The following is a 26,513-nucleotide window of genomic DNA, read 5'->3' on the forward strand; positions in this document are numbered from 1 at the left end:
CAGCATCTTGGTATTTTGATTAGCCAAAGCGACTTCCTTGTATTTGAGCAGAGGTTAATGAGGATACAAAGTTGTCAAAGTTTACGTGCACGTGCCAGAGTCCACCACTGGGGAAAAGTAACAATGTGGAGCTCAGGTTAATGCTTTGGGAAAGACAGCTTCACCGCTAGCCAACGCGGTGAAGACTTCGTGCGCCACTTTCCCTCCAGAAACGCCAACAGAAAGGAAGTCGATGCACGGGGCTGAACTGCTCTTTTTTAGTTTTTGTTGGATTCTGTTGCCCAAGACAAAGCAGAAGAATTCCTTCACGTGTTAACTGTGAGGAACCACTAAAGAACAAGAGTGCAGGTGATGATTGAGTAAATGAGTTATGAGCCAATGCTTAGTTTGTGTATGACAACCACTGTCATACACTACTGACTGTGGCTCTGATTACTAGATGTAGGACATTCTGAGGCGGAGCTGGCCCTGGACGATCACTACTGAGTGCCTTGTGCAACATCTCGACACTGTGCGAGGCCCTTTGTGCCGTTTAATCTGACCGAAGGACATTTAAAAAATGGAACTACTTCCACCACAAGCACAGCACAGCATCTACAGTACAAGTGCATATTCAAGTAGAAAACTTGAGGATGAGTTTCTCCTTTTTCTCTTCTTTGCAACAAAAATATCCCTGGAGCTTCGACACTGCACAAGCATTAACCGTCCAAATATAAGCGCTTCAGCTCCGCTCCCTTCTCTTCACGCCCAGTTTGCGCTGAACAAATGTTTGAAGGGGAAAATTACATTCTCCCCTTCTTCGTCTTTCATGCTGCTGAGTGAAATCACATCCCCAGATAATGATGAAAAGTGAATTGGCGAGAGCTAGCAGTGTGTGTGTGTGTGTGTGTGTGTGTGTGTGTTCATGAACATTCCAGCATGGGAACAATTGTGAAGCATGTGTTATGAGAAATTTGTGCTCATGTGTGGATTTGCTTTCCGGCAGTGGTGCGACAGACGTATGAGTGTTAGTCGGATTGCTTGAAATGCAATAATGAAAAGCATACAAGGTGTGCGTGCATATAAAGTCCAATCACAAGCATATGATTGCTGTGTGTGTGTGTGTGTGTGTTGGTGTGTGTGTGTGCGTGCGATCACGCAGAACTGCGGAAACCTTGAACCACCTGCCACTGGTCATTCATGTCTGCCTGATGCACAAAAGGAATATTTTACCATAATTGGTAAACAAAGAATGTATTTGTCATGCCTGCATTATTAGTGTTTGTGTGTGTTTATTGTCTCTCTGTATGTTCATGTCAAAGCCGGTGGTTGTAAATTGGCATTGACAGGGGACTGAATGTGAGGGGATATTGAGTGAGTGAGTGTGTGTCTGTGTGTGTGTGTGTGTGTGTGTGTGTGTGTGTGTGTGTGTGTGTGTGTGTGTGTGTGTGTGTGTGTGTGTGTGTGTGTGTGTGTGTGTGTGTGTGTGTGTGTGTATATATGTGTGTGGATGTTACGTAAGAGTCAGGTTAATTTTGGACACAGAGCTGTTATGGAAATTAATATGATGAGCAGGAGTAGTGCGTGTGCGTGTGCGTGAGCGAGGAAGAAAGACAGAGAGCCTTCAGCCACACACGGAGGAGTAGAGGACAAGGATAACGGATTTGTGGGAATATCTGCTGATGATTGTGAATCTGCGTGTGAAGTTCAGCAACATTAGCGGGGCTTTTCGAGTAGGCCCCTGGGCTTGGATCGACAACGGCCGTGTTCCAATTCCACGTTCTGACCGTGTTCAGCGTGTACGACACACTAGTCTCCATGGTATGCTTTCCCAAACATCGTGTGATTGTTTTCTAAGATCTTTCTGGAACCATCTCACCACCACGCGCCCCTTTTATCTTAATTTGTTCCAGCTCCACTTCCTTTGTGCATCGCACGGTGGGACAATAGTGTGCAAGTCTATGAAAGTATGCGTACTGCCTATTTATAGTGTACTTAGTTTTGTCATGTTTAAAGTGTGAAAACACTACATGCTCAAAAACCCACTCCAGAAAAAGAAAAGAAAAAGTGAAGTATGGAATTGGGACACGGCGAATGTATTTTCTCTCAGAGGGTGAGAAAATACATTGAGAACCAGAAAATAGAGGAACACAAGCTAACCCAGAAAGCGAGCCGGGAGATCTAATTCCATCTCCTCATACGAAAAGGTAGGAACAAACAATACAAGATCATAAGGATATGCTATATCACCACAAAACGATAGCTAGGCGAGCACTGGCATGACGGAAATAGCAACAATAAGAAAATGTAAAGCCTGTTAACACCATCATCCAATACAGATAGCAGAATGATGCCATCAAGACAACGCGGTGCTATCAAAAACCGGCAGTCGGCATCTCTGTTTAATGCAATAAGCAGTCAAACTACGCCTGCTGATAATTTCATCAGAGAGACAAATGCAGAGCTAATGCTGGTTGCACTCATCGGGAGGAAATGACTGAGTGATAAAGTGAGGAAAGTGGGAGATGATGGAAAGGGAGCACCGTGTGAGAGGAAGAGGCAGACTAGCTTATACTGTACCACATGGACGAGCCAAGAGGAGGAAGCGAGTGACTGAAAACAAAGGATTGTCTGAGAAACGATCCATGTTGGCAAACATTGGGATTTGAACCAGCTTAACAGCCACTGCTCTGGCACTGAACAGCTCTGTCCTACCAGTGAATGGGCGCGAGATGAAACATTACTTCTTTGAGGATACTAATAAAGCACTGCTCCAAATACAGTACACTCTGAAAGACTAAACTTCACATGAGGCCACCAAGAGGGAACATGCCTCCCAGAAACACCATTACATTTTTGAGCAGCCCATTAAATTTGCTTCTTGTTAGTGGCTGATGTGATAGTAGTCACTGTGTTATTGCCCCTCCCCCCAAAAAAAACAATTTCAGATGTGGGATGCACTTAATGATTTGTAAAATACCGTTGGCGGTGTTGCTCCCCTGGTTTCCCTTTACAAGACCGGTCGTAGTCATCGCAGTATTGCCTCGTTCTATTTTTCCCCAAAATGGTGACCGTAAGAACTTTAATTGCTGCTCGCGATCTCACGATCGCTGGCGTGAGGGAAACTTAAGCAAGCCTCTCGTTGTCTATTCATTGTAGTGAAACATCAAGGGGACAGAAAGGGGGATGGCTTGTTGCAGGGCCTCAGTTAAAGCTCCTTTGCTAGTGAAAGTCTGGGTGTGTGAGTGATAGGAGTGTGTGGGGAGCAACTGGGGCCTTTCTATGAACCGTGAGAGGAGACTATGAGGCGCGCGGTGGGGGGGGCGGCTCATTACAGACAAGAGGATGTAGGGATAAAACAGTTTAGGCACCTTGCCAGGACTTGGGGAGACTGTATACCAGCTCTTTTGAAAGCCTGCTGATCTTACGTAACAGCGATTTGTAAGGGTCCCCTTGTGAACGGCGCCGCATTGCAGTCGCATTCTGGGAACCTGAAGAGACCAGGCACCGAGGAGGCAAAGAAACTCACTTTCCCATGAAGCACTTGGGCACAATGCTGAGCTTCCTGCGTCGATCCTTGATCAGGTGCCGACTCTTGGTCATCATCATGTGGTAGAGCTTCTCCCCCTTCTCTGCAATCATCACATAGGCATCCCGCTCCATCCCGAGTTTGAGACCTACAAACAAAAGAGAAGAACACGTCAGATCCAAGAGGATTTGTCCCCCCCGTCCCCCCCTCGTCCCATCACTGGAAAGAGAGGGAACATTTCAGTAACTACATTCACTGGATCACATTTGCGATAAAAACGCAGCAGACCAATTACTGGACACAAATGTCGACGTGCTTTCTACGCGTGTCAAAGCCAAAAGGCAAAGGCCGTCATGGTGCTTAGAAGAGACAAGCGAGCCTTTAGCTTGACGGCCCGGTTGTGTTCTGGTATTGTGCAGATGGAATGAAGCCTGGAACAGAGCACGGCGGCTCGGGTCTGCCACAACTTTCTGCAACAAATCCAGATGTTTATCTCTCCTTGAAAAGTTGTTCTGGGAGTAAGTCGAGTTCAGGAGGGCAGTGTGATCTTGATCTTGTTTCCGTGTTGGTTCGTCAACTGTTATTCCACTATTGTAACATGTGAGGGGCCCATTGTGAGGCCTGCTGCCCCTCTAAAACCCCTCCAGTGTGTTCACAGTTCTAGCTGCTTAACCTCATCTTGGGATTCGATGAACTTCTGAACCACGATGTGAGGCTTTCTGACTCAGGCAACTCAACTGTGTTACACTGCGCGCCCCCCTAAGCTGCTTAACTCTGCTGAGAGGCACTTCAAGCTACCGAACTCTATTGTGAGCGGGTCGCAATGCGCTTGAAAGACAAAATATTATATTTGTGAAAGCAGGAAACTGATCTAACTTGGGATCTTTGACCTTGTTTACACCTCGTATAAACATGCGTCTACGACGACCGAATGACAAGTGGACAGCGCTAAAGTGTTAACGAACACCAAGGCGCATTGCAATCTGCGATAGAGATCCGATCACAAGTGGTCCCTTTAGTTCTAATGCCAGGTGTGAACTGAGAACTGTCCATTTCACCGTTGTACCAGTGAGCATTGCTGATTGGCTGCTTAGCCTAGCGAATCAGTGAATTCACCCTTTAAGTGCTGCTTCCTCTCATCGTTGTGGCTTGAATATGGCAGGTGACTATGCTTTGTCTTGCTCAGATGTTCCTTGGACTACAAATACAAACAGCTGACTAGTTATTTCCTCTCATGCAGTCGCAGAACATTTGTGCATGCAGGCGATCAGCTGACATTTGGCTGTATGCGAAATGTGAGGCAACGCGAGGCATGTGATCACCTGGCCTAGGTCACTTTTCCTTTGCGGTCGGCTTGGAGTGCCAAGGTCCTTAGTATTTTCCCACTCTATACACTTGGTGCTTCTTTATGCAACTTATATAAAAAGGTAGAAGTGTTGTGGTGAAAGTCTGACCAACTGAAAGGGAGTGAGAGGGGTGAGACGAACGGTTAACTCCTGACTCCAGTTTTCCCACAGAGTCTTTGGGGTTCTGCACTGGCAGCCCCCGTGATGGAGGTGGGGTTATATTACGTTTGACAGCAGCTGGAGCAGACTTAAACAATGAGTGTCATTGAACAACAGACGGGGCCTGTCCAGCAGCAGAGGGCCCCTCAGCTTCTGTTCCAGCTGTCAGAGTTTGTCTTGGGCTGCTCCTCGTCTTCCTGCGCTCACTGGCACGAGCTCGTACCCCGGCGCGTTATCTGACCGCGGCATTTTCCCAGTGAGGAGACAAACCACCTCCACCTAGCAGTTGATGAACAATGAAAGTCTTCTAGGAGGGTTCAGGATGTCCAACACAGGGGAGGACCACAGCGATACATGGAAAAGGTCACGTTAACGAGGCGTGTTAGGAAAAGCAATAACGCATGAAGGGGAAGAAGAGAAGAAAAAAAACGGACAGGATTTATCGCAGTAAAACCTTTATCAAGTAGCTGTCTAGACTGTTCGTAAAGAGTTTGAGGGAAAGGTAAGCACACAGTGAGAGCAGAGTATAGTGTGGGGGGGGGGGGTAATAGAAAAGGAGATTGTGGGGAAACTGGGCACTGTGACTGATCTGGCATCTGTTAGCCTCAGGTCGAGTTCCGCCGGGCTTGAAACCAAACACCACAAGCTGCAGCACACTCCCTCGTACTTATTGTTATTCTGCAACCCTTTCATCACAGGATTAGATGCCGATGACGTCGAACTCCGCTGCGGATGCTTATTTGATGTAAGATCACAAAAGAGTAATTCACAAGAATGCAAATGTTTGTGTTGACGGTTGCGCTCGGCCAAACGTGCACGTGCAGCTAACCTTCTGTCATTTTCAGCCCAACACTTAGCTTTAGGGATCCAATTTTGATTTTTTTTAGCCATCAATGCTATCAGGTGACCTGATGTGTACCGGCTCAAAATCTGGTTAAAGCCTTTCACACTGTGTAACGCACACAACGTAACGAAGACAGATGGCCAGTGCTGAACAGGTGGGAGACCATTTTAAAAGGCAAAAAAGGGAAGTCTGAAGGAGCGACAAGAATATCAGTTTGCATTACTAATCTCACATCAGCGGATGTGGTGCTGTATAGGGCTTATTTTTTACCACCAGTGAATGAGGTTTATTTCTTTTGGGCCAGACTGAATACAGTTAGATTTTCTGCACACTAATCCAAAGCTAAATCCTCATGTCAACTCATTCTATGACTGCACAAACTGAAATGGATACAACTGGGTATTCTAGCCCATGCAAGACACAAACACTTTTATTACAGTATAAATAGATCCAGATGAATTAAAGTGCTTGTGCATGACGTCATTGAGCTTCGCTTTCTTTGACAATGCGTTTCTATTTGAAGCGTTTGACCAAGATGCTGTTTTTAGCATATCTGTTGTTTGTGAATGAGACGCTTGTCTCATCGGTCCCTTCACACCGGCGGCCTTGATTAGTCAAATACCTCCGCTGCATTGATTTGTTTTGGTTTTTTGAATGTGAAGAATAGATTGCTGTGGCAGCCTCTGCTCGGCGCACAGGCCAGCCGGGCCAACTGTAGACGCCATGTCACCTGAGCCTCTGTTTGCGAAAACGAAGGCGGGCAGCTCGTTCAAGGTGGGACGTAACCGGGGGACACAAACACTGCATCCAGATCAGGCGCACATCCACTGGCATTACTGTGTGCCAGCTGAGGGGGGTCGTGATAGCTTGTGAATCCAAGGTGACACCGGCATGTAGGGCACATAGAGAGGGCTAGAAAAGCAGAGGGGGGAGGGGGAGCGGGAGGCACTGCAGTTGCCAGTTTATTAGGTACACCTAGTTAAAACAGCCGCGCAATACATCCTACCTGTGGAAAGTGTATGTAATACATTGAAAGACTGAGTATAACATAAACCAATAATGGCTCCCTTGTAAAACATAGTCGGTCGTGTCAAGTCTTTCTAAACAAGATCATTTCTGGTTTTGCACTCTCAGGCCCATAAACCAGAAGTGCCATAAATTGCCTTTTTCAAAAGGCCTAACTCACATTCTCTCTGCTCCCGTTCCCTCAAGATGGCGTCCAGCCACTTCTGCTTGTCCTCTGCATGTTTGGCCATGCAGACAAACCACTTGTTTTTAGCCGTGTTGTGGATCTTCCAGCCGTTCGTCACCGTGTAGTTGTTGCTGTGGTAGTCCGCTGCGAGGCAAAAAGAAAGTAATCAAAACATTAAAATCATCTATTAAAGAGTAGGGCAAGCGTTTGAATTTCTGGCCTATATTGGCATGGCCTTTAGGGTTACACTTAAAACAAATCATCTAATTTAAAGAAAATTGTAAATTATCTCTGTGGTTTGCAGTTTTTTGTCGAGCTTGTTTTTCAAGTCAACATTGACCTCAGTGGTAAGTAAAGAAAGTAGTAATGAGTGTAATAACATCACTCTTAAAAGGATTTACTACTCGAACAATGATTTACAAGCCAATTAAAGAGATAAACACGATGCACCACGAGAGCGGTAGCAGACCACCTTTCCACTGACTCAGCAAAATCCCTCCTCGTTCCCCTTTCTAATCTTATCATCCATTTAGCTGCAGGTGAGCCGCTACTGAATAATGAATGGCCGCTGGTAATGGGGGTGCATTAGTCCCGCGCTCAAAGGTCATATATATAGATGTGATACTTCAGGCCCCACGGGGACCAGCTCCTGCTGATCTGGGAGATTCTACTGTGTCCGCTCTCTTTGTAGCCGCTGGGATGGAAAAGATGGATTCTCTTACACTTTAATGTAAGTACATGGTGGCACTAATCAAGGCGGAGAGGTGCACGAGTCTGTGAAAGTGAGGATATTTTGAATGTTGAACAGGTGGCCTTTTGAGTCAGATTCCTCACAGGTGTGACCTAAGGCATATCATGTAGAGTTTATGCAGTTATCTTTTCAAATAGAAACAGGATGGTTCCATTCAAGCTTTCAGCAGATAACCCTGGACGGTCCCACATTTCATATCTTACACCCGTAGTAATCAGATAATCTGCGTTGATGGAGTTCACACATGTATGTATTCTCGATGCAAGACCCCTTGGTTCTGAGAATACGGCATGTTGTTCTTTGCGGTTTCCTCTTTAGCAGCCTAAATGTGACAGCCAGCAGCCAACATGCAGAACAAAAGAAGAAAAGAAAAAATGTCATGTGAGCTTGCAAAATATTCTGCCAGCACAGAAGAGACTAAAAAAAAAAAAAAAAAAGAGGAAACATGTGAGAGAGAGAGAGGAAGACAAAGTGTTTCTACCAAGCCCGGGGCGATGCCTCGCTACAAACCACAACAGCAAGAAAAGATGGCTGACAACCGGATCGCAGAGGACTCGTCTATCTCTGGCACAACATCTCGAACCCGATGCGAGAGTGTGTCGCGTTTATCACCTGGCTCGGGTGAGTGCTTTTTGCACCTCAGATTGGTATCTGCACCTCAACCCATTACTGAATAGCCGACATCAAAAGGTGGTACGCGAGGTTTCGAGCTGCATCCTGTTTGAAACTAGGTGCAAGATCGACACTCCACCCAAACTGTCAACAAGTACCGGATTCCTATCCAACCCCCAGTTTCTAAACAGCAACGTTTTATGACCTTAAAGGTGAAGAAAAGAAATGAGCCCTGTAGGCAAATTGAAGGTAGTAGATGCACAACCTTATTTTCCTATATTACCTGGGATGTCATAGTGAACCAATCAAAAAAGAGCATGGGCTGCATGAATGGACGTACAGACATTCTGCAAAGCCGCAGGGCAAACACAAACCTGTTCCATCCTCCACATTTTCCACCTCCATCACCTCGGTGTTGATTCGGCCTCTGAACACATAGAGGGGCCCGTTGATGGACTTGGTCCTCTTGGTGGACTTCTTTCCAGAAACCCTGCATAATGAGACAACACTGCGGTTACACTCGGCGGGGGGGAAAAAACATCCGCTGTAAGAAAATAACACGCGTACATTCACGCAGACACGGCTATGGGAGCAGCAGGCACGTGTAGATGTTTTTGCTTGCATACTAAAAACCAGTCCGCACAAACAGGAACATGCACAATCGTTCCAGTTTTCCACGTCTGACTTGTTCCCGGTAGTCTGTCAATTGAAATATTTTTGAATGCTTTCCTGTTCCTCCTCCCTTTGACATGCTGTTAGTGGAAGCTGCCGTGTAGCTGGAGGGAGGTTTGCCCCTTCTCACCTGGACTTCCTCTTACAGTAAACCAAAAGGTTGTCGAACAGGAAGAAGACGCGCTCCTGGATATTGCCCGCAGAGATTTTCAGAAGATTTCCATGAAGCAGCAACTCCGTGCAGATATCTGTCAGGTTGGTTCCCTGAAGAAAAAGAAAAAAAGATTGAAAAAGGCGATTAGCTTCTGGAATTGTTACTGTAACTCAAGGTTCATGTTGGTTCTATTAGAGCAGAGCATGGTAACTCTGACAGCACTTTTAGTCTAAATAGGAGAGTTATAAGGAAAACATTGTCGCCTGTATAGAATTTGCAGAGTTCACAGCCTTGGCGAAACAATATGAAATTGAACTTTAACATTGAGGACGATTTGTTTTCATTCCATCTTCACTGATAAGAAAGAGTAAACACACTGTTCACTGCCAGGACAGTTAGCTTCTCGCTAGAGTGTTGCTCACACAAAGGGGTTGCAGGGTTGTCTCAAACAAATCCATAAGGTGTACGTTCAATGGAAGCATTCAACTTTAACGTGGCAGCCCAGTCAAGACTGTCACCCTGGCCTACATAGAGCTTCCTGTGGGGCTCTGAAACAAACAACTTTTTATTGTCTTCTCAGGATGCAAACACATGTACGCGCAAGCTACAGAGAAAATGCCTGCACCCGTGCACATAAAATAATATAGCTGTAAGTGCATAGAGGAAGGAAATGCATTGCGTGGTGCAGACTGTAGGTAGAAGTGCTTCAGTATTATCGTGATCCCTGCAGTGAAACCTGATGAAACGCTGTGTACCTCTGTAGGGCCAGTGTGATATGAAGGTGCATTATGCTACTCTGCAGCCTGCCACCCTCACAGGATGTGATTAAGTCGTTCTTAAAAGCCGTTTCTCGACGGCTATCAACTACGCCCCGACTTGAAGACCGAAATAACCTTTTCTCTTTAAGAAGCAGCAGGACGCAAACCACGAGAAAGTACACGTTTCTCTGTTCAACACATAATCTCATTCTCTGTATTGAGATGTGTGCATCACATGTCTGAAGGCTTCCTGCCTCAGTCGGACTGTATTTACTGAAATTTAGAGAATAAATATTTAGAAAAGTGATCCATGGACCTTTTCAGTGTTTGTTAATGAGGTCGTTGACGTCAGTCGGGAACTGTTGAGATGAATGCCGTGTTGATTGACCACAGCATGTTGTCTAATTAACCTTCTCACAAAGTGGCTGGACTTCAGGACCAACTGCTGACATTAATAGGATGTCGTTCATTTTAGAAAATTATTTTCACATTTCCATCGAGCAGGAACAGAAACCGCTTTCACAGACGCACATGAGCAACCAAGCGCTCGCGCTTTCCTTCCCGTTTTGTGCATGACGGACGAAGACGTTTCCTACTATCAAACAAGAATATTGAAGAATTTTATTTGGATGACTTCCTCGGGTCTGTGAGCCGGGGTGGCTGCCCGCCAGAACATAAAATGAAACGACAGACAACAAAGACGTCTTATTACTCATTGTTAAACGGATCACTCCCCTCCAAATCACCCGGAACTAAATACACCCATGTGCCGACTTTCGGACAGCCTCCCCCTCCTTTGTGGCTTGAAGAGCACCCACCACCCCTCACCGCATGCCCACGCGCATACATCAGATCTGGACTTCGATGTCGTCTTTGATGTTTCAGACATGAGTCCACCGGAGACCTTTGGAAACCCCCCGCCGGCCACACCCGCTCTCAAGCGTCCATAATTGAGTCCCACGAGTATGTATTTATGATGGATGTTCACCGCTCCAGAGTTCGTTAGAGAGAAAAAAATGACTCTAGGAGCTTTTTCTTAAGGCGCACACTGACAGGGTCTTGAGGAGGGGATTGTGTTTCAGACCATCGATTCAACCTCGTCTTAACGGCACTAACCTGAGGTGGGGGGCTGGCATGACCGTGTGCATGAGCTTTTTTGAGCGTTTGTAATGTGCGTTCACAAGCAAGTTTTCATGCATCCATAATCTATATGAAAACGTACAAATAAGCAGAGACGGGGTGTGTGTGTGTGTGTGTGTGTGTGTGTGTGTGTGTGTGTGTGTGTGTGTGTGTGTGTGTGTGTGTGTGTGTGTGTGTGTGTGTGTGTGTGTGTGTGTGTGCGCGCAGTGTATCTGAGCAGCGGTAATGGGTCGGGGTCTGATTCGGCACTACTAGCGGCCTCTGCCATTAGAGCTGGAGGTGATTAGCCCGGAGAGCGGCTGGGGAGGAGGAAAGAAGAGTGAGACTAATGCTGTAAGGTTGGAGGCTCTGTGGGGGGAGGGGGAGGGTCGGGTGAAGCGCCTCTCTGAGCTTCTACCGAGTTGTTCAGAGGGAGAGCACAGACAGTGACTGTCTTGGACCACAAAAGAATGACTGAATCGGACATGCGTCCATTTTTAGAGGTAAACGCTGGATGTTGGCGGTGGCCTATTGAATGTGATCCGTTTAAAAGGCTAATTTGTGTTCAATAATCATTCACATTCAGGTTATTGAGGTAAATCTCAACATTGACTCCATCACTGATGTGAAAGTGACTCACATCGATACGACTTGCTGTTAGGATTGTATCCAACTATCATTTTCATGATTGATTTTTGTTTCCAATAAAACGATTCATTGTATTGAGTATAAAATGGCAAATAATTTGGAAAAAACTGCCACCATATCACCATAAGCCTGAAGTGATGTCTTCAAATTCATTGTTTGAATATCAGTCCAAAACTCAAATATATTTAAAATTGTACAAAACACTAATAATCTTTGATAGTTTAGCTCGAAAAAAATGCCATTGTTTTTTTCATTTTAAGAAGAAAAATTATAATCAAAGAAGCAGAGGCGGAAAATGTGGAATTCGATTAATAATAATAATATTAATCAATTATCAAAACCATTGAATAACGTCTTCCGCCCTACTCGCTGTGGTCTTGGGTCATACATGACATAAGACATCAAATAAAAGATGGGGGACGTCATGGTGGCTAAAGCAGAAAACATCCTGTACGGTCCTTTACCGTCAATGCACCCAAGCTAAAGAACCAATCATCAGGCTCAAATTGTGACATTTTTCAGAGGCAAAGGCAGGAGAGGGCTCTGTTTTGGCAAGCAAAGTGCGATATCCCAATGGGGCCCACTCTCTAGTTCCATCCTTCAATTTTCTTCCTCCCTTCAAATAGTCCCCTCATATAACCCTCCCAGTTTATGTGGGACTAGAGTCCTGCTTCCTTGGTCTCTTCTGATTGGGCAGTGTGCCGGCTGGCATCCCCCTTGGCACCCTGTGTGGGTGGATTGTCCCATTGGTGCCTGCTAGGACAAGGCCTCTGTTGTGGTGGGTGAGGGAGGCGTGAAAAATGCACTGGACCCTTCGCTCGGCTCCCAAGCCCTGTCCGTGGCCCCCGTGCTCAGAGCAGTGATTCTGGCTGCAGCAGCGCTTAACTCTTAAGGTGGATGGCGACCGTTGCGGTTGAGGTCTTTCTCAAATGAGCTCGGCTGTGTTTGCCGTGGTTATGTTACAGGACTTTCCTCTCTTTCTTTTACAAAGGCCTTTTTTCAAATCATAATTGTGTTGCTCTAAAAAAAGCGTCGTTCTATCCTCCAATTTCTACCCTAAGAATGTCACAGCACCACCCCTTGCAATTTTGCCACCATCTTTCAGCTCTCAGGGTTCCCCTCTTCTCAAGCACGCAACAGCTATTTTCCTTTTCAACTGGCCGCCCGTCCTGCCTCCTAACGACTACTGTCTGAGGCTTTCTCGTTCGCCCGCGCTCCGTCCGTCTCGCTCTCACCTCCCAGCCCTCGATGTGCGACTGCAGCTGCTCCAGAGCCTCCAGTTTCTCCATCTGCCTCTTGGTCTCGTTGATGTTGGAGCAGACGGCCTTCATGGCCTGCAGAGCCTCTTCCACTGCCGGGTAGTCGGCGTGCTTCTTCGGGGTCCGCTTCAGCAGCTCCTGGATTGGGGGGGGGGGGGGGAAGGGGGAGTTTTAAAGAAACTGTAGACTTTCCAGAAGTGGGCACATAAATAAAAACACATAAGTCTTAGAGCATAAAGTATTCTGTGACCTTTAGTAACAACAAAATCTTCCCGCCACCCATGCAGAAGGAAAAGTGTGTGGGGAAGCCTTGAAATGCCCGCAGGTATTTAGAGTTCTTGCTAACAATATAAAATGAATGTGTGGTATTGATCAACACATTAGCGCTGTGTCCATGTAATGAGGTTTCTGATGTTAGCAGAGTGTTTTTTAGATTGTCTGAGCAGGCTGTGATGGTGGTGTTATCTCTTGATGAGCAGTTGTACGGTACCCTGAGCAGCAGAGGGTACTTGCAGATCCTCTGAATGGGGGAGAGAAGGTAGCCCTCCAGGGGAACATCTGTGCTTTTCTTCCCTCCGAGTAGCATGCAGTGCTGGAGAAGAAGCGCAAACAAACACCGTTACCAGTGTTCACACTTCTATTTACCAACAGAGTGAGTTAAAAACTGCTTGTGTACAAAAGATGAAAAAGTTAAGAGAAGAAAATGTGCTGGTGAGCTCACTGTGTCAAGTTACCAGTGAATGAATAGAAGATTAATCAGGATTCAAAAAGGAGTAAAATAAGTTTTATACTTCAAAAGAAAATGTTTATCGTCTCACACAGCACCTGTCTATTTCAGTGCATTTGCAGCTGTTTGCATCACATAAATAGACTCTAATTGACCATTGTTGTCCTTTCCATTCAGTCACAGGCTCTACAACAGGTCCAGGTGCAGAAGAATGATCCGTCTGTGTGTTTGGGAGTAAAGCCTTAGGTGTGGCTACATTTTTTTCCCCATTTATAAACGCGTTATTAAACCTGTATGCACATGCTATAAAAAAAAAAAAAAAAAGGCATGCGCAATTATGGAGCTAATGCTTTGCTGCCACTGAAGTGGCCTTTGTCTATGTGGTCTCTCAAAAAAGAATAAATATGGTGACAATAATAGTCACGTCTTTGGTTTCAGAAATGCATGATTATTTATTTCTTAGTCTGTTTATACATATTTCTATCATATTGCAGTATAGGGATTCATTTAATGACAGTGCTACTTGACTTCTGTGACAGCTCTGCACATCCTATATTTCGGTGGGTCCAAACCACGATAGCTGTTTATGCTGTTTAAGCTTTACTGCCGATGACCACATCCCGTCACCAAAACTGTATTTCGGCATGTCTATGGGGTTTCATTATTACCAATAGCACTTTATGGTCTGTTTCAGCCACACTTTGTTGCGTGTTGGGAGCACTTATTTTAAACCCAGTTCCTTCGCTTTCTGCTTCTCTTACAGGAAAGCAGCAGTCAGGGGGTTTAAAAAAGAACCAAAAAAAAGACTTCATTTTTAAGATGGCGTATTTATACACACAACTCTATAGTTGGAACTTCTCTACATTCCTTCTACTGTGCCACCTCAAAGCCAACCAAAGGATCACTGAGAAAGCTCTAAAATGGGTTCTCATTCCCCGGTAGATTCGGTCTGTAAGCGACCCCCCCCAGAACCAGTTTAAAGGAAGGGTTTTCTTCAGAAGTGTGTGTGTGTGTGTGTGGGGGGGTTACAGTTACAGTCATGGTTTCTGTGCGCCTTGTATTTTGTAGGAACGCAGCCTGTCAGTATGGTATGAGCTCATGGGAAGGGATGAAAGATCAAAAGCAGCCACGCAGATAAACCACTTGAGTGTTCCTCCTGTGGGAAAATCAGTTTAGAGCATTATGACTCTGCAGGGGGGGGGGTGCAAAAACAGGAACAACTTATCGCGACCGCAGAAGACTTTGGTATTCACACAGATTCCTAATGTAATAATGTGTTTCTCTCCAACAAAACCAAATTTCTATCTCAAATCTTCCCTTCTCTCATCCTCTGCTTACTTGTAATCTGCCAGCCTAAAGCCAGAACTCCCTCCGCTCTTCACTCCGACCTCCTTTTGCTTTCGCTTCACTTCTCTCCTCTCCTCCAAACGCAATTAGCACTTCATTTCGACGTACAATTGCAGAAGCTCCCGTCGTCGTGCGATTCAATTAGCATGAAAATAGTTTCATCCAGAAGAGAGAAAAAAAAAATGCAAAGCTGGAAAGACGCCAGCGGGGATACACGTTACTCTGACATTAATTGCGATGACAATGATTGTCGAAAAAAAAAACTTTCATTCTGCATCCTCTACAGAAGAATCACACATTTTCTCTGTCAACTTCTGAAAGATTATTTTGGTTTGTTTCTAAATGACGGTGAATCGATCTTGTTTCTGTTTTGCTCGCCGTTGCTACTCAAAGCACAAGAGCGGTTCCAATATGTGAGCTTACACTGAGCAGGTCAGACAACTGTTTTCATACATAACCAGATGTTTGTGCCGTCATTCTATTTTGGAGGCGTCAATGCAGCTCAAGACCTAACCAATTAGCCGCCGCATGACCGGGCCAGGAGGAGCGAAGAGCCAAAGCACACAGCGAACACTCTGATCCCGTCCTGTGGGTCACAATATTGTCGTGGAAGCCAACCGTCAGGCAGCGACAAACACGCTGCCTCAGATCTCTCGGCCAATCCCAAACCGGCTGCCAACGCTCCACAGCTGGCTGGCCCAGAATGTGCAGATGATTTCATCGGCTCGGCCCCCCCGCCCCCCCCCCAGCTCAAAAGGCCCCGTCGGCATTTTAAGTTCATTGTCTTAGGGCCCGAGTGTTAGGGTGTCAAAACACAGAAAACAGCTGGCAGCGGAAACACTACAAGAGCGACACAAAGGTGACCTCGATGGCGGTTGCATCCTGTCCGCGCAGGAAGAACCCTCTGACCTCGCTGGGGTTTTTCTTCCCTTTATTGAAGCGCTGACATGGAAATGGAGGTAGATATGATGGAAGGAAAAAATGAGGAAAGGGCGAGAGGAGACTCACAGGAGGGGAGAAATGTGGGGCAAAGGTAGACATGAGTGTAAGCCACAAGGAAAGAAGATAAGGTGTTATATGGACCACCACTAGAGGAAAGGATACATAAGACTCCTGTGAAATGAAATAATGAAAACATTTGAGATTTGTCGAAGTCGAAGTCATAGTGCGGAAGAGGAAGGATGCAGAAAAAGGCGAGAGGAGAGGGCAGATGTGTCGACTTACCAGCAGGAAGGTCCTGATGTTGGGGACTTTGTTTAGCTCCACGAGGAGTCGCAGAGCCTTCTCGTGGTTACTGCAGTACTCGCCGTACACCGAGAAACTCCTCCTCTGCAAGATCAAGGGGGGACAAAACACATGTCAGGGTTGCAGCGAGCTGGCCGCGTTGAGGAATCCACTGAGACGGCCGACAGGAGGAAGATTCACTGAGCGGAGCAGAAACTGGGGAGAAAAGCTCCAGTTTCTTGAAGATCAGTGAGATTCAGTTTTATTATTGCAATGAAAGTTTGGGATAGCTGCACTTCCACAGCTGCCACTGCTCATCATTATTAGTAGCAGCAACGCCAGCCTTTAGCGATTCCAGGCTATCAAGTGCAACAGGGACGAAACCACCGAAAGAATAAAGAGCCTCATCGAATTTCTATGTATTTCTATGACCGCAGTGTTCGTTCACATTGTCCATCACACTTCTCTTTTTCGAAGAAGTCCACATCATTGGGGGGGGGGAGAATAGCATGCCAACAAACCACACTTCCCTTTTCCTATAGGTGCAACAAGGCAGAACAACCTCAGCGCTGATACGGACGCATTTGTCGGGCTGTCATTTAGTTTTCTTTACAAAAACGTAACGTGACACGCGGGCCGAGTGAACACACCGTAGCTCTGCATGCGTTATTCATGCAGCGTGCTACAACAATGTGTACACCCGAAGCTCATTGAGGCCTATTGTGTGTTCTTAACTATGCGACAGCAACTGGGATGTGAAACCACGTGCACGGTGGGGCCGAAGCTCCGGGTCTAGAAACTGAAACTGTCATCTGAAGCAGCTTAGTAAGTGAAATCCAAAACCGCAGGTGCTCGGACACCGCTCTGAACGTTAACTACCGCCGCCCCGAGGCTTTGCAGTTAACGCTGGCGTGGCCATAACGACTACAAAGGAATAATCAATATTCAGTCATTGAGACCAGTCAGCCTGAAAAGTTTTGATAGCATATTTGAATGTTTTAACAAGTTGTACTAATGAAGGTGGTTACCAAGCCAGCAACTTGTACCACACACACAACAATATCCACACACACACACACACACACACACACACAATCTGTTTTTACATGGTAACCCAGCAGTGGTGACAGAAGCAGCCAAACAAAGCTAACAGCTCTTTTTATAGAACTCGTTGTCTCTTGACCAGAAGGAGCTGAGATGTGTAACAGTGGTGAGCAGCAGCACAATATAAACAGTTGGGTTTTTTTTAGCCACACAGGCAGTCAGGAACCCAAACACACCCGAGGCCACGTTTTGGGGGGGGGGGGGCAAGGCATGGACATGTGTAAAATGCATATTTGTAATAGTCTCATTATGATGGAGTGATGATTAAAGATGACAACATCTCAGATATTTAACAAAGTTCATCATCCCTATTTCACAGACTGTCATTGTGTCATTGGTTTCCGTTCTTTTCGGTGCACATTTAAAAATGAGTAAGGTGGTATTTACAGGCTCGGGGGGACTTTATCTCTCAAATTAGCACTTTTCCATGAATCATAATTCATTTCACTGAGACCACTCCGTTAGCTCAGCAGTCCCGAAGCTATCGAGCAAAAACAAATGCAAAGTTTAGTGCCAATAAAGTTGATTCTGGCTCTACTTTGTCCACAGCACAACATCTATGTAGCACAACATTTTAATGTAAATTGCACAGTTTGTGAAGTGAAAACATGGAAAAACCACACACTCCTTTCAAGGATTACTTTTTTAAGTAGCAACTAAGCAACTTAAAAAATAAAAAAACCCTGATAGCTTGCTATTCGTGGAACCAGTAACCAGAATATGTCTTCTGGCTGTCTGCTCTACTCAATTGTTAAACCATGACGGGCTGGAGACGCTGAACAGGATGTTTCCATGTGTGAAAAACTTTCTTGTACCTGAATTAAGCTGAATAAACAAACACAACACAGTACTTGAGCAGGCTGAATATTTCGGGACATGTAAACGTAGCCACCGTATATCAGTTTACTCCTACGTGCTCCTGGATATGGTGGCACTGCAGTAGCTCAACCTGAAAAAAAACCTTTCAGCTCTCAGTCACCAACTGGCTGTTGAGCCCCCCTGCTCCAAAAAAATAAATAAATAAAAAACAGCGACCCTTTTTTTGCAGCTATGTTTACAACCAAAGCCCCCTCAGAGGTATTTCATTTTCTCCGGTGACAACAACTACATAGTCTTCAGGCCCAGCTAAATGTCTTACCAGGGGCCAAAAGGTGAACCACAGAGTCAGTTTTAAGCATCGAGACTACTCTGAAAGACATCGGTTGTATCCAGAATAGCTCAAAGACGAGGGCTGTCCCTTTGATAAACATACGTCTTTATTTGAATCCCTCGTCATTGGAATGTTATTCTGGAGGCTAGATGAGAGGGGTAGCATCACACACACACACAGACACACAGAGTCAAAGCATAATGGCCGTAGTTCAGAAAGTGCATAATGACGTGACTGTTGCCTCTTGCACAGTGCTCGTGTATACACTCCCAGAAATAGAGCAAATATTGATGTCTCTGATTTCTCCTCTGGCGTGAGTCACTTTTGCACCTTTCGCAGGGTTCCAATAATCTCATGTATGCTGTGGTCTTGAAGCGAGGGCTAAGAATCTGTGTGTGTGTGTGTGTGTGTGTGTGTGTGTGTGTGTGTGTGTGTGTGTGTGTGTGTGTGTGTGTGTGTGTGTGTGTGTGTGTGTGTGTGTGTGTGTGTGTGTGGTCAATTTTTATTAAATGTCCTCTATTCATTAACAGTGACAAAGAAGCATCTGTACACTGTGTTCATGCTTTTGATGTTATATGTAATGCACTTTGAATTACCTTGCTACTGAAATGTGCTAGACAAACAAACTTGCTTTGCCTTCAAAATAAAAGACTGGTGCACTTTCTTTTTTCTTTACATCTGCAGCCTCCCAAGCCATCTTGGCGACATCTGACTTTGAATAGCAATGAATCTTCCCATTTGTCTTCCCTCACTGTGAGTGGCAGACAGTCTTGCGGAACAATGCGGGAGGTTAATCAAATCCCAGTCATGGTGGTGACCTCCGGTCGAGGTCAAGGGCTACGGCTGGAGGGCGCCAGACGGGGCAAACCGATTGGCTGAGACGTGTCGGTGTCGGAGGAGACAAAGGTCATGGGCTGGAGAGGGAAGTGTAATGGATATGCAGGGTAACACCCCCCCCCCCCCCCCCCCCTCCCCCCTATTTATAAGCAGCGCATACGCATTTAACAAACACACCATAATGCAGTTGTAAGCAAACAAGAGGACATGTTCAAGTGTTAGTTACATGGTATTTGTCAACAATTATAACTTCTCTTATGGAGGCATATTTTACATCATTACAACTGTGTTTTATTGCCATTCACTATCTGTTGACACAGCAGCCTCCACTTACTAAACTCACAGGAGGAGTTGATAAAGTCATTAACAAACTTTCAAAATCTGCTTACAAGTGCATTACAGTGTGTTATAAACCATTTATTGCATGTTTATATACTGATTATAAAATATAAACTGCGTATACTTCCCGTTTGCAAATTAAACATATTAGTGCTAAATTAGTTGGAAGTTCGCCAAAAATTGTGATTAAAATGAATTTAAAAGAATAGTTAAACATGTTGGGAGATATGCTTATACGCTTTTTGCTGAGAGTTAAATTACAAAACACACGCTAACCCTTGTACAAACACAACACAGCATGTTGACACTTCAATAAAAACGACGTAGATACGGGACAGAATCTATTATTTTTGTGTTGGTTTTGGTATTTTCATGGTAATTAGTTGACAATAAGATAAAAAGTAGATTATTGACAACCTTCTACTTTAAGTCAACATTAAAAAGTGCATAAACATTCCATGTAATTTAATGTATGTATGTATATTTTAAAAACTATACTCAGTTTTCATGTACATGTTTGACGTCTGAATCTGTTGAACAGAACTGTACTGAAATAGCATTTAAATTCATTATATTAAGCATATTGAGTTTCGCTTTCTTACTATGACTCATCATCATACCTGGAATTGATATCCAGTGCTGGTTTGAGTCACACAGGTTTCTTTCCTGTTGTGGCACTGACTTAAAGACACTGACATTATGAAGAGGCCGTGGGGAATGTAAGCACCCATCCAGCCTGACCTCTATATCTCCCAGAGTGTTGGGAAAAAAACAGACTGGGTTCCTTTAATCAATTCTCCGCCCCGACACTTGACCTGACAGCCATAACGTGTGAAGGTACATTTTGATGAGCCGATTAAACGGCTCTCCACAGATGTGATTAAATGGCATCCTTGCCACAAGCAGGTAGTGGGTGGATTATTATTGATGGTGGTGTGCTTCATGAAATGGCATGCAGGTTGGACTTTTGGCTATATGGACATTTCTCAAAAGACAAAAAAAAAACCTACCTTTTTTTCTGTTTTTGAGAATCTAATGGCGTCCTGCAACACTGACCAATAGGCTGATGGAGCAGACTGACAGTGGAATACCTAGCGGAGGCGTTCTGTGCCTCAGTGAAAGTGAATTGAAGATGGTTTATCAGAGAGAGACAAACAGGGAGAGCAAGAGAGGGAGCTTGCGATTGAGTGCAACCGGCAGAAGCATTGTCCCCTCGCCGAGTGACACACCATCTCTTCCTCCCTGGACACAGACCCTTCTTTGTTTGTTCCCTGGGGCCAAACGAGTTCAAACAGAGGGGAGCGCGGGGGGGGGGGGGTGCAGAGCGGAGAGGAATCTTTGGATGGAGGGATGGAGGGGCAAGAGAAGGAGATGGCAGGAGACAGAGACTGATGAAGAGAGACTCTTTTTGGCTGACAGGATGCAGCCTGTTTGGAAAGGGAGGAAAGGCAAAGGGAGGGATGTAGTGTGTGTGTGTGTGTGTGGGGGGGGGGGAGAAAGAGAGAATTAAGGGGCATTTTCACAGCAGGCTTTGCACGCTTTCCCTGCATCTGTGGTTACGCGTAGCCCATGAAAAGTGTTTGTGTGTGTGTGTGTGTGTGTGTGTGTGTGTGTGTGTGTGTGTGTGTGTGTGTGTGTGTGTGTGTGTGTGTGTGTGTGTGTGTGTGTGTGTGTGTGTGTGTGTGTGTGTGTGTGTGTGTGTGTGTGTGTGTGTGTGTGTTTTTTCTCGCAAGGAGGAGGAATTGCATGCATGCACGCACTCCCACATGCGTGATCCGTGTGACCGTCTGCTGTCCGTCTGTGTGTGTGTGTGTCATGTGGTACTTACAAACTGCAGGAACACGTGTCCCAGTGCATGCTGGGGATGGGGATCGGGCAGCAGACCGGCCTCCACTGCAGACAGCACCTCTTTGTGCAACTCCAGGATGTCCTCAATATTTGAAAACAGAATCTAAAAACAGGGAGGGGAGGGGGGGAGAGGGTGATGTAAGGGGAGGGGATGCAGAGGAAGGAAGAGATAAAGAGGCAGGGTGGAAGGAAGCGAGGGAAAAGGGCAAGGAAGTGACCAACAGATGGACGGAGACGTGGGGGAAAGAAGGCAAATACCATGTCTGAGATTCATAATATTAAAAAAAACAATCATTTTAGAAAGATTTTGTAGTATTTAAAGGCCGGCCATACCTTGACATGTTCGGGTGAGAGGCACTGTTGGTCATCTGCAGTTTGTCGGATTCTCTGTAAAAACGCCTGAAGGGGAAACAGAAACAGAGCAGGTTTAAGAAAAAGTCTTTTTTTGTTGACGACCATCTATGAGAACATAAGCGTGGTGAGTTCGCTATTATAAACAAGATAACAATAGGGGGCTTTTAAAAAAAAAAAACTGTGTGTACACAACACAAGCGTTGCCTGGAAGTGGAAGTCCAGCTTCCCTCTACTCATTTTTTTTTTTACATGAGTGCGTATGAGCTCTTTGCTTTGAGGAAACATACATATATGAGCATAAAACACACAAGCCCTTGAGCGACAGACAGCCACATGCACACTCACATACTTAAGAGAAAAGCGCCTTTTATGGCGCTCCACAAAGACGCGTCACAGTTACTTCACTATCCCTTAGGTGTTGCGTGTTTGTCTTGTGACACTTAAAGCTCACTGCATGGCTCCGCTGTAGAGGAAGCTAATGCACCTGGGCATCCAGCAGGAAGAAAGAGAAAACATAACTGCTTAATTGTTGCAGCATCTGCACACACACACCGCTTCACCGGAGACGACAGCAACAGGCTCACGTCAAGTTGGGCTTTGCTTGCGTGTGCGGTTTTGTCCGTGTGTGCACGCGCCTGCCAATCCCGACTTTGAAAGAAGGGTGCAGAGAGGGGGAAGTGAATGTGCAAACTGTTTCTTTTATTCTCTCTTCTCCAATTCTCTGTCTGTCAGACACAACCTGCCTCCATCTGACTGGCAGCCTCTCATCTCCAGACACCGATAACCGTCTGCCAAATGAAAGTGGAGAGAGATATGAATCCCCAAACCAAATAAAACTCTACTCCTGCAGCCTCCTTCATCTGGCAGGCTCCTTCCTGCTGTTGTGTCTGCCTGCATGTCAGAGCCTCAAGTGTGAAAAGTGATAGTGTGCCACACGGATGAAGGAGGGGGGGGGGGCGCTGGGTTCAATGATGAATGTACATCTGAAATGTAAGTGTCACTGGAGAATACTGCTGTTGTTCCTAAAACCTTGCAGCTGATTCACACCTGGCACTTTAAAGCTACACTGAAAGAAGCAGCGCAATGATCTATAGTGCCAGATGAAAGGGTCAGTGGTTCTAGTGGCATCTTTCTAGATTCTTTTGTTCAGGTTTTTGAGATCATCTTTGTAGATTTCCTGCCTCACTACAATGAGATTAAACATGTTTCAGGATATTGTTTTAACAATCAACATGTTTCAAGTTCAACCCCTTTTTACTCCTCGGTGCATCAGTGTTAAATAAATGATGAACAGATTAAAGACGGAACATTTTCCCACATGAGATCAGGCAATATCCGATCAATCAACCCGATTCTTGGTCATTTTAGTTGACGCTACGTTTTAAGTGGGTCCTAAAAACATATTAAGATTCATTATCCAGGCCAAATATACTTAATTAGGAAATAAATAGTCCGTATGAAAGCGGTTGGCTCTGTGTTCTGTGGATTATCAAGAGCAACCCAGAATGTCGACGAGTAAGGAAATCTGTTTTTTTTGCCATTTGGTTAAACAGACAACATAAAGAAAAACCCTTGAATGCTCTGCAGTCACACAAAACATCAGCCAACTGCATGTATTACTTACAGTAAGTCCCTTGCCTGTAATGAAAGACTCACACTTGTAATCACACATTTGCTCTAAAGATAGAACGCAGCCAGCCGAGTAGCAGGCTGCAATCATATCATTTCCTCAGAGGCCGAACACGTTGGGAGGACTGTCTCCAGTATTTTGGTTGTTTTTTTTAAACTGGCTTTTGCGTCGGTTGCACCAAAATAGAAAGCAAAGGTCCTCAGCAGCGAGCTGCGGCCTCGCTAATTAAGATCAGTATTAAAGGGAAGCGGCAGTTGTCGTGTTCTTGACTGGTTTTGGGAGGGCGCTGATTGTGCTCGAAGGCGTGCACTAATTAAATCTCCCATATGGCAACTTGTACCGTGTCCACACTGGAGGAGTCACTCGTTTGAGAGATTGCTCACTGGCCGAGAGGACGAGGAGAGGCAGGAAACAAGGCTCTTCCTCAGTGGAGAGCAGAGAGGGAAAACAAAAAAAAAAGGCAAAAGGGACAATGTTAGGACAGTGGGCGGGAACTAAAGCATCCAGACTTTGGAGTCATTCTCTGTGGACACCTACCATCCAGGATGGGATTCGCTGTTTGAAACTAAATGTGCCACACAGATGTGGCCATCAGCGGGGAGGATGGAGGGAAGGAGCAACAAAGGGATCCTTTCAGCTCAGGTCTCGCCCCCTGACATGGCCATTCTCACCCAGGGTTGTGTTGGCTGTCTTCATTGTTCCGTCACAAAGCACACAGGTTTATTTGAGGGAGAAGAAAAAAAACATGGAGCTCCCTCTGTCCACCAGCATGACAACAGAGCAGAGCATAAACCAGGCATGCACTCCAAGCATGGCGCAAACTTTTTACAGTCTGGATTGTAATATTTGGTGAGCGTGATCAGAATCAACAACGGGAATTTGCCCCGAAAAACAAAAGCATTATGGGTATAATTGGAAGGATTTTGACGTTTGATGGACGGCAGTTCATTGTACATTGAAAGCCAAGAATCATAATTGGGCAATCTGCAGTCTGGACTTTCGTATTCAGCTACTTCTGCAGTTCTTAACCGTAATGACCACCGGTGAGAGAACAGACAAGTCAGTCATACGTGGCAGAAGTTTTGACATCCACGGCCTGAATCTGTAACTCGGCCAAAATGACAAGTTACCGATACTCACGGACGAGTAACGCGTGACTCCACACGGCGTCTGTTGAGTCCAGATCGACTTCACGATTCGACACCAAAAAAAATAAAACAGAGGTGATATTTCCAACTCGCACGGAAACATGCAGATGTGAGCGCGCCCTCAGATAACCCTCAGCGTACTGCGAGTCATGCATCATTTGCAAGGAGAGGACAATACCACCCCCCCACACACACACACTGACATTTCAATATGAGATGAATATTGAAAAGAGCCATCCTTTCCACAGTACGCAGCTAAGCCAGTTGTTATTGGAAAAGGAGAACAAAATAAATCAATCATGAAAAACAAACAGTAGTCATGAGGAGCACTGTAATCCGCTACCCACTGGGCACGCTCGTTAGGCTCATTGCTTCTTAATGAACATGCTGAGCGGCGGCTGGATGTTTGCTTTCTAATCTCCCGTCTCAGGTGACCCGGCTGCCTCTTTTTCCTGACATCGGCACATCGTAATCACGTTGAGTGGAGATATGGACATGTATGACGGGGCGACAATCACTCAACAACAACAACTCTGTCTCGTCTGTTACTGAGATCTGACTGAGCCACAGGTGACCCACACTTGGCTTGTTTTATCTTGTGCATGAGATGCCCAGTTGCCTTTTCCGACTCCTAAAAATAGCGATGACATCAATCAATGTGTTAATAATAGTCGGTCAGATGGGACACCAAATTCGCTTTTTGATACCCCGTGCTCGTAATAGTGAGTCAGAGTGGCTGCACCGGGGGGGGGGGGGGGGGGCTCAGCTGCTGCCCGCGGTCGTCTCTTGCCACAGGGGGTGATGAGCTGTTGAGGGGGGGGGGACTGCTCGTGATGCAATCCCACGGGAGGCCGGCAACGCAACCGTGATGGAGCTTCTTCATAGACCACAAAGTGGCTGCCAAGCACGACACTAATGCAGAATTACACCACTAATATTTCAGAGTGCGAAAGCAGCCAGGGAAGTCACGGTGACGTGTTCCAGAATAACAGAATGCTGTAATGGTTAAAACGGCTTCTTGGAGACATTTATACATTATTCATGTGGTGGCTTTTCTTCTGAAATATAAAACTTTAAAGTTATCTCATTATGGAAAGCATCGTAATCTTGAGCATTTTGCGAAATATTTCACTTATCAGTCATAATAATATTTGGCAGTTTCAGGAGACAGAATGCAGTTTTCGCACTTTTTCATGGAAACAATGTACAGATTAATCTTACTCTAGTTATTGAAGAGGAACCAATAACAGTCTTCATAAACAGACCTGCTTATCTTCCTCCCTGAACACTCTTCTTCTTCTTAGTTGTCAGGCCTTTAATATTCTGCGCTGCAGTTGTGAAAGCATTACAGCACTGACATCATTGCCAGGACTGTCTTCAAGTTCTCTCTGTGGCTCAATAATTGTTCTACATTATTTCCTCCTCACTCACCCTCAAAAGTGTGTACAAGCACTTCAGATCCATTCGTAACAACAACAATAAGAGGCGAGACATTCAAAAGGTTGCCTGATCTCACTTAAACAGCAAAGTGCAAACCTACATCACTCCAAGTTCACAGAAATAGCGTATTAGCTTTTTGTTAGCATCTTCACAGGCACACACCTCTTCCTCTGCCCTCATTTTGAAAGACAGTTGCACTCGGGTGTTTTTCACACTTGTGAACTTTCTGTCCTTGATGCCGTTTGGCCCAAGAGTTCGGTAAGTTAACTCAAGAGTGAAACCTTCCGTCGAAGTCAGAGGCAGTTCGGAAAAAGCCCTCTCAGACTCCACAACAAAATGAGCG

The 26,513-nt window shown here is 45.5% G+C and overlaps 1 protein-coding gene across 1 annotated transcript in view; it reads right to left on the bottom strand.

Moving 5' to 3' along the window:
• Positions 1 to 26,513, bottom strand: part of prex1 (phosphatidylinositol-3,4,5-trisphosphate-dependent Rac exchange factor 1) — a 73,693-nt gene that overhangs the window by 33,848 nt on the left and 13,332 nt on the right. Inside the window, exons 2-10 of the mRNA XM_079173550.1 lie at positions 21,932 to 21,997; positions 21,579 to 21,701; positions 16,321 to 16,425; positions 13,513 to 13,614; positions 12,999 to 13,160; positions 9,215 to 9,348; positions 8,787 to 8,902; positions 7,044 to 7,193; positions 3,509 to 3,656 (exon numbers count right to left, since the gene is read on the bottom strand). Coding sequence (XP_079029676.1) covers positions 3,509 to 3,656; positions 7,044 to 7,193; positions 8,787 to 8,902; positions 9,215 to 9,348; positions 12,999 to 13,160; positions 13,513 to 13,614; positions 16,321 to 16,425; positions 21,579 to 21,701; positions 21,932 to 21,997 — 1,106 coding nt within the window. The remainder of the gene's footprint in view (positions 1 to 3,508; positions 3,657 to 7,043; positions 7,194 to 8,786; positions 8,903 to 9,214; positions 9,349 to 12,998; positions 13,161 to 13,512; positions 13,615 to 16,320; positions 16,426 to 21,578; positions 21,702 to 21,931; positions 21,998 to 26,513) is intronic.

Source organism: Pholis gunnellus (assembly GCF_910591455.1).
Source record: "Pholis gunnellus genome assembly, chromosome: 2".
NCBI lineage: Eukaryota > Metazoa > Chordata > Actinopteri > Perciformes > Pholidae > Pholis > Pholis gunnellus.